General features: G+C 51.7%; 1 protein-coding gene across 1 annotated transcript; it reads left to right on the top strand.

Annotated features, from left to right (window-relative positions):
- The first annotated feature begins 3363 nt into the window (after nt 1-3363).
- On the top strand, nt 3364-7169 carry SOX1 (SRY-box transcription factor 1). The gene has a single exon (XM_075918805.2). It carries the CDS (start codon nt 4065-4067, stop codon nt 5175-5177), a length of 1113 nt encoding a protein of 370 aa, XP_075774920.1. The 5' UTR covers nt 3364-4064; the 3' UTR covers nt 5178-7169.
- Nucleotides 7170-11434: the final 4265 nt, after the last annotated feature.

The following is an 11434-nucleotide window of genomic DNA, read 5'->3' as shown; positions in this document are numbered from 1 at the left end:
ACGCAGCCTGGGGAGGTGCGGCTGGCAGCGGAGCGGGGAGGGGGCTGGCGATGAGTTGTGGCTGCAGACGCAGCGCAAGCGGGGCAAGCCTGCGCTTCCTCCACCCCCGCGCTGAGCCCCGGGCTGCGCCAGCGCCGGGACCTTTAACCCTTTCCATCCCCCTCCGGGCGCTGGCCCGGCTTTCCCCGACGGCTAGGAGCAGGCACGTCGGCCCTGCATTTCTCGCCTAAAAATACCCTCTCCCCCTCCTCCCTTCTCCCGACCCTGCCCAACTCCGGGCTGCTGTGATGTGCACGTCTCACTGCGGGGACTTTACGAAAATCGCCTCCCCCCAGGAAAATACTCGCCCTATCGGTCACCCCTCGCTGCTTCCACCCGCTTCAGCTTCCCTTGCAAAGAGATCAGAGGCCTGATGGTTTGAGCACGGCTCTCCTCTGGGCCCAGCAGTACGGCCGGAGGAAAGCACCCCAAGGAGACTTTCCCTGGCTCCGATGCCGCTCACTAAACGAGACTGCTCTTTAGACTGGTGTTTCCTAGCAGGAGACACGAGGGCGAAGTGCAAATAGAGTGAAGGAGCTAAACTGCCCCGCACCCCACCCCAGTGACCCCGCCAGTCAAGCTCTGGCCTGGCCCTGCACAGATTCCCATGCAGCCCCGTTGGTCTGTGCCGGGCTGCAGGGGGTATGATAAGACAGCGCGGGTCTCCCTGAGAGCCTCAACGGGGAGGCGCAGCGTTGAAATAGCCTCATCAAAATAGCATCACTGCTAGGCAGAACTCCTGGCCTGGCCTGTTTGTGGTCGCTTTGCTGGTGGGTGTTTTCTCTGCGGCCTTGTTGCTGTTGTTAAGGAAGGGGAGTTGCTGGGCTCTATTGTGTGGGGCTTGTTTACCGGAGGGGGGGGGGGCGGCATTACTTCCCGAGAAAGTAGAAAGATTATGGATGAGCCAGTGTATGGTTTTTCTTCTCCCCTTGCCAGGCTCGGCGTCTTGGCATCGGGTGCCCTGCTGCTGCCTGATTGGCACGCGCGGCAGCTGTCAGTCAGCTGTCACTTGGCAACAAGTTACACCTGCAGGTTGAGTGTAACGCTCAGAAATGCAAACACCCAGAGTGCCTGTCACTCGGCCACAGGCGCCTAAACCGCACAAAGTTTATTGCGGAAGCTACGAACACTTTCAATAGCTCAGTCATTCAAGGACACAGGTCTACCGTCGGTTGACATGCAGGGGGGAACAAAGGGCACTGTCATAATTTAGAAACAATTCGTGGGGATAGGGTTGATAGGAAAAAACAACAACTCTGTACTGAGTCAAAGTCAGTTCTCTCAGTTTCAAGGATTGTAACTTCTTCCTGTGATGAACCGTTAGATCTCAGGATACTGTTAAGCAATCTGTCGGATTCCTATGGGAAAGATTGCACCAAAGCCGTCTGGTAAAATTTACTTTCGGGTCTTTGGTTATTTTAAAATCTCAGAAGTAAAGTATCGTTAGGTCGTTAAGTGTAAACAGTTACAATTTCTTAGAAATCGTTGCCTATATATATGTATATAAACGTTTGAAGAATTCACATACACATAGCTATTGGTAACATTATTAAACAACTAAAGTGTTTGGCTTGTTTGGCCCTACAAACAGGCTACTAAACCACTGAGGGCCTGATCCTAAAACCTTCAGGTAACTACATCTCCCATTGATTTCACTGATAACTTTAAGGGAAGTTTTGCTTCAAAAACCCAAACAGCAGATTGCAAAATAGCGCCTTGATCCTGCTCTCACTGAACCCAATGGCAAAATTCATTGAATATAGCGGGATCAGGAGCCGGCCTCCCATAGTGAATGAAAATGTTATGTAAAGTAACATTCTTCTTCTAAATTAACCGAAATGAAGGTGTGGAGATTACTGTTTAATGTCGAGTACTCTAAAATGAAAATGGTTTCATCTGGACATAGAGCATCATACTGTTGCCTTGTAAAACACCCCTGTATAAAAGTTCTACAGTGAGGGGGGTGTCTGGTGTTATTCCTGCACTTCAGGTCAGGAGAAATAACACGTACATGAAGCGGGAGAAAAAGAAGGGATGCTAGGTGTCCATTTCCCCCACCCGTTGGAACATTATTATGATCATGATTCATATACTGTTCTTTGTAGTGTAGAATGGGCTTCGCGGGACTACATTGAAGATTATATCATCACGTTCGTTATTCACCCTTATTTGCACCGCAATACAAACTCGCTGTAATCTGTCTCACTGGTCAGCCAGGGAACCAAAAATGTGCCCTTTTAACGTTTTCACATAGAATTGACAGGCCCGTATTTACTTTATAGAAATGCAAGAAGTTTATTATACATTTAGGGAGTCTCAGGTACTTTAACATCCCTATGTCTAAAAATATAACAGTAGCAATGAGGCCTTTGTTAGTTTTTAGTAGTTGGAATAGCCTTGTCATAACTTGTGTAGGAACATTTATGGCCCGAGTCATCATTCAAGCAGTGCTGCAGCAGATATAACTCCTTAGGAACAATGCTTATCTCTGCCACTCAATTCGAAGACCTGTGCTGATCTAGCAGTTGGAGATTTCTCTGAGTAAGGGGTGCTGGGTAGGGCCATTCTCTTTTCAGCTCTTCATTTAACATAGTAACCATCGAGTTATGGACTCCCTACCGAAAAGTGCTACTATGTACAAACCACTGGTACGGCTGCTGCGAAGTTGTTGCGCTGGAAGTCAATAGCACAGATTTTAAACAACGGAGTCCACACGGATGTACTGTACTCAATTGATTAAAAGGTCTATCGGGCAACTGTATTAAAATGATATAGGCTCCCTCGAACATTTCACCACTCTCGTCTTTTAAAAGGAGTGGGGGAAAGTTCAGTGAGAATGGAAGGAAGCGCATGATCTCTAAAGACAGGCAGGCTGACAGAAGATTGAAATGTAAGGCTAAGGCTCAGGAATGTAGATGGTGTGTTTCTGTGGCTCTCCAGTGAATACATACGCACGCACGCTAAACCGTGCCAGAGAAAACATGTCATGTCTCCCCCACGCACCCTGGTGTAGTCCTGACACACACGCACCTGCCACCGTTAAGAATGCCATCTACAACTTTGTCACTGCCTGACTTTTCCAAAGCTATGTGGCACTCGAAGTGTTTCGAGCGAGGGTTTTTTTTTCCACTGTTGCATGGTTATAATGGTATTTAATTGCTATTAATTCCTCTTTACCTAGCAGGGCAAAGCAGGGTAGCCGTGACCCCTTCTTTGGCCCCTCCCAGCTGCCTCTCTCCACCCCCCAGAATAGTTTATACTTCTCACCTCCGGACGTCACTCCTCAGCGCGCCATGCAAATAATCCCCCGCCGCCGCCTTCCGATTGGCCACGGCAAACTCATTTAATCCCAGTTCGGTGCGCGGTGTATGGCTGCTGGACTCCTCTCTCTGTGTGTCTCTCGCCAGCTCCTCCTCTCCTGATTCCTCCCGGGCAAGAGGAGGGAAACCACAGAGAACAAATTACTGTGCAACTTCTCTCTGGCTCTGGGGTTTTTTTTCCTCCCCCTCCTATTTTCTTTCTTCTCCTCTCTCCCGCTCCCTCTTTTTAGTGATCGTTTAATTACTTTTTTTCGGTGGCTTTTCCTCTCTCTCTCCTCTGCTCTGTTCACCTGGGAGCAGCGGGTGCAAGTCACACCAGAAGTTAGCAAAGAACAACAACCAAAAAAGCAGATCTGCTCAGAATAAGGGAGTGAGGGAGAGAGCGAGAGGAGGGGTGTGCGTGTGTGCATGGGAGAGAGAGGGAAGGACATTTCTGAGTGCTCTACACACTCCTCCTCCTTGCAAAGTGAAGCAGCAAGTTTGCCCTGCACCTGTTTGAGCGGCTTGAATCCAGCTCGCCAGCAACAAGCCCTGAAAGTGGTTTGCAAAGGAGATTTTTTTTTTTTTTTTTTTTTTTTTGCCTACGGTGTGGCCGGGGGTGCTTTTTTTGTTTTTACTTTTCCCTTTTCTCGTCCCTTCCCTCTGGGCTCCTCTATGTTTGATATTTTTATGCGTGGTGCCGGTGGAAAATAAAAAGCTACTTGAATGTACAGCATGATGATGGAAACGGACTTGCACTCCCCCGGCGGAGCCCAGGGCCCCACCAACCTCACGGGCCAGACCGGAGCTGGAGGTGGCGGAGGCGGAGGAGGCGGCGGCGGCGGGAACAAAGCGAACCAAGACCGGGTCAAGCGGCCCATGAACGCCTTCATGGTGTGGTCGCGGGGCCAGCGGCGGAAGATGGCCCAGGAGAATCCCAAGATGCACAACTCGGAGATCAGCAAGCGCCTGGGGGCCGAGTGGAAAGTCATGTCCGAGGCCGAGAAAAGACCCTTCATCGACGAAGCCAAGCGGCTGCGGGCGCTGCACATGAAGGAGCACCCGGATTATAAATACCGGCCCCGGAGGAAGACCAAGACCCTGCTCAAGAAGGACAAGTACTCGCTGGCCGGGGGGCTGCTCAGCGCCGGCTCGGCAGGAGGAGGCCCCGCCGGAGTCGGGGTGGGCATGGGGGTCGGCGTGAGCCCCGCCGGGGTGGGCCAGCGGCTGGAGAGCCCGGGCGGCACGGCCAGCGGCGGGTACGCGCACATGAACGGCTGGGCCAACGGAGCCTACCCGGGCTCGGTGGCAGCGGCGGCGGCGGCGGCCGCTATGATGCAGGAGGCGCAGCTCGCCTACGGGCAGCACCCGGGCAGCGGCGGGCACCCGCACCACCCGCACCCGCACCACCCGCACCCGCACAACCCGCAGCCCATGCACCGCTACGACATGAGCGCGCTGCAGTACAGCCCCATCTCCAACTCGCAGGGCTACATGAGCGCCTCGCCCTCGGGCTACGGGGCCATCTCCTACGGCGCCCAGCCCCACCAGAACTCGGCGGCCGCGGCCGCGGCTGCAGCTGCCGCGGCGGCCGCTTCCTCCGGAGCCCTGGGCGCCCTGGGCTCGCTGGTTAAGTCGGAGCCCAGCGTGAGCCCCCCCGTCACCTCGCACTCACGGGCCCCGTGCCCCGGGGACCTGCGGGAGATGATCAGTATGTACTTACCGGCCGGAGAAGGCGGGGACCCGGCTGCGGCGCAGAGCCGGCTGCATTCCCTGCCCCAGCATTACCAGAGCGCCAGCACGGGGGTCAATGGCACAGTCCCCTTGACACATATCTGAGCCGGGAGGGACAGAAACTTGCCTCGAACCCGGCTGAGCGGTACCTCGATCTGGCTGGCCGTCGCCTCCACCCCAGCGCGCACACCCTGCCGGCTCCCCTTTTTTGTACAGAAAATGTTTGGATGTTCTTGTCATGATAATAAATAATAATAATAATAATAATTAATAAGGAGGAAAAAGGTAACCATTGCTCTAATTACCTTTTTTAGGACTAGTTTCTGAAACTAGTTTTTGCGTTTTAGACTGAACTTCTGTGTTTTATTGGGACTTTTTGTACAGTATTTATCATTCACTCACGAGGCATAGAGCGTTTTATTTGCTGAAGAGAAAAGATAACAAAATGACAAAAAAATAAGAATAATAACACAAAGATTTAGGCGATGCCAACTTTTATACTGCGGAAGCCTTACACGCTTCTTCCTTGGATCGCTTCTTGTGTAGGCTTTTTATTGCCTAATTAAGACAAAGTTGATGAGGAAACGGTTCTCGTTTATTACATGTACTAAGACAAATCCAGAACCACACGTAAAAGTTACTGTAGATGTTATTGCGGAGGTTTTGTTTGTTTATTTATAAACCTTTTTTTCCCGACTGCAACATTATTCTTGGTTTTGTAAAACTTTATTGTACTTTATTTTTATTTTCTTTTGTTTTTGTTTTGTTTGTTTTGTATTATTTCTTGTAAATGCATTGTGAAATAATTTTTATTTTAGGCGTTACGAGGGAATTGTGTATATAGTTTACTAAAAAGCCTTTCTGCTAAAGAGAAATCTTAAGGATGCGTTCGTTGAATTTTGAGTTTAAATAAATTTTAAAGTGGAAAAAGTCACCTGTTCTTTTTTTCAGTAAACCCGAAAAGTACTAATTTTATACGCATGGTATGCCTTAAATATAACTGGTAAACCTAGAAATTGGAAAGGAAATAAAAAATATGTTCAGAAAATAATAAAAGACAAATTCCGTATTGTGTGTAGATTTCTCACAATCGCTATAAAACTGAAGGGATGAAAATAACAAAAGTGGTGTAGCTTTTTTAAAGATTATTTTAATATCTGTTAAATATTGTTAAGAAGGCGACCTATTAAAATACTTTCCATAGTACTCATGGTTCATTTTGTTTATTTTATTTATGGAACTGACAGTCCAAACCTGGAGTGACTTCATGGCTAGGAAACTTTTCCACCTTGAACGAGGTTAGAGGCTCTTATCCGGTCTGGACGACTTGCCTTCCCTTCCCCCAGATTTCAGATCCCAGCAGCTGCGGTCGGGAAACCTTGTCTCGAAGGGATGCAAAGGCTCCAGCGTATGCACAGGTTCTTTTCTAATAGCCACAACAATTGGAAGAGAAACTGATTGGGTTTGAATACAATGAAAAACATTCTGTATACCAAAAATATTAAAAGAAGTCCTGGCCCTCCCAGACCCTTCCTCCCTCCCACCCCCAAGGGGGGCTGCAAACAGCGCCGGACTTAACGCACACGCACGCACGCATACACAAATCATGTGTAATTGGAATGCAAGTTCCTAACAACTGGTGTGAAAACCTGTCAAGCAAAAATGATGTTCTTGTTTTATTAGAATTCTGATGTTGTTTAATGCTTTGAAATTTTATATTTTTTCTAGGTGTTTATCGGTACCTTGCGATATTCTGGAATTAAAAGTTTGCTGTAAACTTCATTTAATAGCAACGACTGTAGGGGCATTTAAAAAACCATTTTGTAGCAAATAAATTTTGAAATTAGTAGTAACATATTTACACAAAAAATAAGAAATATTTTAGCGTCCAGAGTGGAAGCAGCATTACAGCAGGCTTTAGAGCTTTTAAGCGTCTTTTTATTGGTGATGAATGAGCAATTTATCCATCCAAAAATGAGGCAATTTAGCTGGTTAATAAGGAGCGGGTTCGGTCCGTGTTAGAGATTGCACTTTAACTATAATGCTAACATGACAATTGACATATGTAACTCTTTGGAGTCGTTTTGATAATTTTGTTTAAACCACTCATTCGTTAAAGTGATTGCGAAATTTTAATGAAAGATGTCTATTGATTTCTAACAAGGTAATAAAAATCCTTTTTGTAACTATCTGGATCCTTTATTAAACCGTTGTGTGTGCAAATTTAGACTTTCAGCAGCGCAGGTTTGTGTAATGTCCACTGTACACACCCGGTACACACAAACCAGTGCTCTATAGGAAAGTGTTTACACGTTTGGTGTACCTTTGATGCCAGCCCTTTTTGTAAGATTTTCAGATTTACTCAAGTTCAGATTTATTGGAGAAAAGAAAAAAATAAGCCACTGCTTTTGCATAAACAAAATATAATTTGCAAATGCTGTTGTGTGCACTTATCTACACACTAAAATTATGTAATAAACCTGTTTGGGAAAATGAACATTTGAACAGACCGATATAACAAACTAAATACAGACAGATTTCCATCTAGTCTTGGTGAGCTTTTTTTTTCTTTCTTCCTTTTCTGCCCCCTCACTCTGTACTCCCCCCATTTAGAATTAGTCCCATAATTAATAGACATATCTGCACTTTTAATTTATCGGAATTAAAAAGACGCAAACCCGAATACGGTTACATACATTTCGAATATTCTGAGCATTCCTTTCAAGGGAATGAAATCCTCTCCATGAATGTCAAAGAAAGAATTGCATGATTATGTAATGTATTATCTGCTCATGATTTATTGTTTTTGCTCTTTTGATTTGATTTTTTTTAAAATCGTGCGTGTCTTTAGAGGGCATCTACAAGCAACATAAAAACAACTTTGTTAGGCGGAAAAATAGGGTTAGGTATGGTAAAACAGTTCATTCTTCGGGTTCTTTGCAAGTTATATCTATAAAGGACTATTTTAATATGCAAAACTAAAGATAGCTTTAAACGATTTATGGATTAAGTACTTTACATCGACAGTGTATGAAACGTTCATCCTCTACCATGATTGACAGAGCTATTAAAATCACGTATGTGGGGGAATTAAAAACTACGCATTTCGTTTTCGGTAAAGGAGGAAATTCCAGGCACTAAAAAGAAGGAGGTGGCGGGGGTAGAATGTGGTTTGTACTCAGCTCTGTTATATGAATCTGGAGGGCTTTGGATTCAGGACTTTTCCCCAGGAGTAGAGATCGCAGCTCTGCCCCTCACCCCTGGACGCTGCTGCCCCTCTCGGCCCTCATCTACACCTCCGGAGGGAGCGGGACTAGCAGGGCCGGAGGCAGAACTTGGCAAGGGTGCTTGGGGTTGATTCCTTCTAAACTTCAAGCGAGAAGGCAAACTTGGCCTTGACTGCCAGCTCTTCCCCCAACGTTGTTGTTGTTGTTTGGGATGGGGGTGGCTGAGTGGTCCGGCTCGCCAAGTTGCGGGTTGCGCTGAGCTCTGGGGATGAGGGTTTCCCGCATACTCCACTCCGGGGAGCGGAGCCCCGCGCCAGGGCGGGAGGGGTGGCACAAGTGGGGGAGGGACATTGGCGAAGTGCGCGCGGTGCTCTGGGGGGAGATATCAGGCCGGAGTACAGTCCTCTCTTTGGGGAGGGGCTGGGGGGGTCCAGAATCCGGAGCAAAGCCCCCAGACCGCCACGCCGGGAGATGAAGCCCCAGAGATGACCCTGGCGGCGGGGCGCGGCCCCTCCCTCCCAGCTGTGCCACCTCCTCAGGCAACAACAGCGGGGGATGGGGCGGCTGGCAGCGCTCTCCCATTCGCCTCTTGCTCCGAAAGGAGAGTTCCCCCTCCCCCCTCCCGGCAAGCCCCGCTCCTCCGGCCCGGCGGCGGGACACAAGAGCCGGGAGCGCGCCCCCAGCCCTGCCAGCTGCCGCTGGGCTTCCCCTGCACCCTGCCCGGGGGCGTGAGTTGCTGGGGAAAGGCGGCGGCGGCAGCTCGTGTGCCTGCCTCTCCCGCTCCCCTGCGCCCCAGCCCCTGTGCGGACCCCCGTCCAGCACCTCTCCCCAGCTGGCCCGCTCCCTCCTCCCGCTCCCCCCCCCCCCCGCCTTGCTCCTCCCCTCCTCCCGCCACCCCCGCTCATCCCCCCCCCCCGCTTTCTCCTCGAGCCCCCACGCCTCGGCCTCCCCTTCCCCCAGCTCCCTTCCCGCCCCGAGCCACCTGGCAGACTGGCAGGCGGGGGGGGGCCTCCCGGGGGGGGCTGGGAGCGGGGATACGTGAGCAAGGGGCCCTCTCCCGGCGGACCCAGCGCGGCCGAGGGAGGGGGCGCCCCGAGTCTCGCGCTGCGAGGCAAGCGCCACAAGTGGCTGCGGCTCCGCGCTGCGGGCTGGGTGAGTGTGGGGCGGGGGCGGGGGCAGGTTGCGGCTGAGTGACGCCAGGGGCTGGGGGCGGCGCGGCTGCCCGGCTTAGTGAGGCGGAGCGAGCCCTGACCTCGGGAGCAGCGGCCAGTCAAACCCAGTTACACTCACCCGCGCAGCGCTGGCGGCTCCCGCTTTGCAGCCAGCGGCCGCCCGGGCAACAGGTGAAGCCGGCGGCCCCCAGCGGCGCCGGCTCGGGGCGCGGGAGCTGGGCAGAGCCCTGGTGTCGAGGCGGGAGGGGGGGGGGGGCTGCCCGCAGGAACTGGGGGAGGGGCAGAGGCTCGCCTGGCGGGAGCCGGGCGCTGCCCCCTGCCGAGATGGCGGGTATGGCGCCTGCTTTCCCGCCTCCTTCCCTAGGGCAGCGCATGGCAGAGCGCTGCGTTCCCGCCGGGGCGGCTCGGCCAGGGCTTCGCGCGCTGGGGCACAGGGCTCCCCACGGGGCCAAAGCCTCACTCCGCCCATTCAGTGCCCGCCAACCGGGACTCGGCCCCGGGCTCCTGGGCCGCGCGCTCCGGAGCCTTCCCGGGGCCGGGCTTTGAAGAAGTGCCCAGGGGCAGGTGCACGAGCGGCCGCGTGAGCGCTGCTGGGCGCGCAGGGACCGCACCTCCAGGCGTCGAACTAGGCGTTTGCGAGCCCAACCCCAGCGCGCCCCGCTGGCCCGGGGCCGCTTTGCGCGCGCAGTTCTGCGGCTGCTGGCTCAGCAACTCAGACGCCGCGCGGCCCGGCGCAGTGGATCTCCGGGACTTCTGACAGCAGTACGGGATGGACCGTCCCCGAAAGACACGGCGCTGCTGCTGAACAGAGCGCGGCACAAAGACGTACCGTGGGCAGGGGACATCCCTGATGAGCAAGGACAGCCTGGCCAAAATGGGAAGTAGGGTGGATGAAGCCAACCACCCTGGGAAAGAGCCTCTTAACAACGTCCCTGTCCCACTTCGAGTGACACACCACTTATTATAAGGGACGCCACCATGCATTGAAAGGGGATCCCCTTGTGCGGCCTTTTAATCAAACAGAACTGGGGCTCACTCCCTCATTACCACCTGCCGGGCTGCACAGGAAGGAGGGAGCCAGCTCAGCCCTAGAGAAACGCAAGGCCAGTGGGAGGAAAGCAGTCAGAGCTGATGGGCACAGGGGGATGTGGCGGTCAGTGGTTGAATTGCACCCTGCTGAGACCAAAAGAAACTATGTCTCACATCCAGGGAGCCCCGTAGGCCCCAGAGAAGGAGAAAGGAGTCTCACATAGCTTGGAGCAGGGAGGGCAAGATAAGGGGGAGCCCGAGACCAGGGAAATGCTGCCCTTGTATGGCCTGGTTAAGAAAATAGAACCTGGGAGACTGTTCCTATGGGAGAGAAAAGGGGCCTCCAGAAGGCCAAAAGAAATTGACAGTGGAGTGAAGAGGGAGGCTCATCAGGTGGAAGAGGAGACACACCAGACATAGGGGACTAGGCCCTTTCCTTGTTTACCTGCCCTAGCTCCACTGAAGTCAGTTTACACCAGCTGAGGAGCTGTCTCGGGGATCCTGCAAGATGAAGGAAAAGTATCTCCTGGAAGACAAGAGTCAGGCGCTCTGTAGAGAGCAAAATATTTAACCACCTCCACGCAGACCGGCTTGATCCTATCTCACTTCAGCACCCCCAGACAAATGAATGAAGACAGGCACCTGCCATAGACGGGCACCTGCCATAGGGAGCTGGAGTCATTTCATCCCCCAAAGCATTAAAGAGGAAAAGTTTTCTCGGCTTGGAAATGATTGTTCTTGCCCAGAAGGGCAAGGCCTGCAGCTGTAATTGTTTTATTGCAGGAGACTTCAACTCGTTTTGGCGAAGGAAGCCACTGCTCCGAAGAATATAAAGAAATGGCTTTTTGAAATCATTTCAACGGAAGCTACTACACAGCAGGTTTGAGGCCGTCGTCATGACAAAATAAAGTTCCTGATTTTGTGAGAAACTGTT

The sequence above is a fragment of the Pelodiscus sinensis genome, chromosome 1 (assembly GCF_052426305.1).
Source record: "Pelodiscus sinensis isolate ZL-2025 chromosome 1, ASM5242630v1, whole genome shotgun sequence".
NCBI classification, from domain to species: domain Eukaryota; kingdom Metazoa; phylum Chordata; order Testudines; family Trionychidae; genus Pelodiscus; species Pelodiscus sinensis.
This window is presented reverse-complemented; position numbering and strand designations above follow the sequence as displayed.

What these genes read in the sequence shown, in the direction of transcription:
- SOX1 (XM_075918805.2), top strand. Translation starts at nt 4,065, where the DNA reads ATGTACAGCATGATGATGGAAACGGACTTGCACTCCCCCGGCGGAGCC.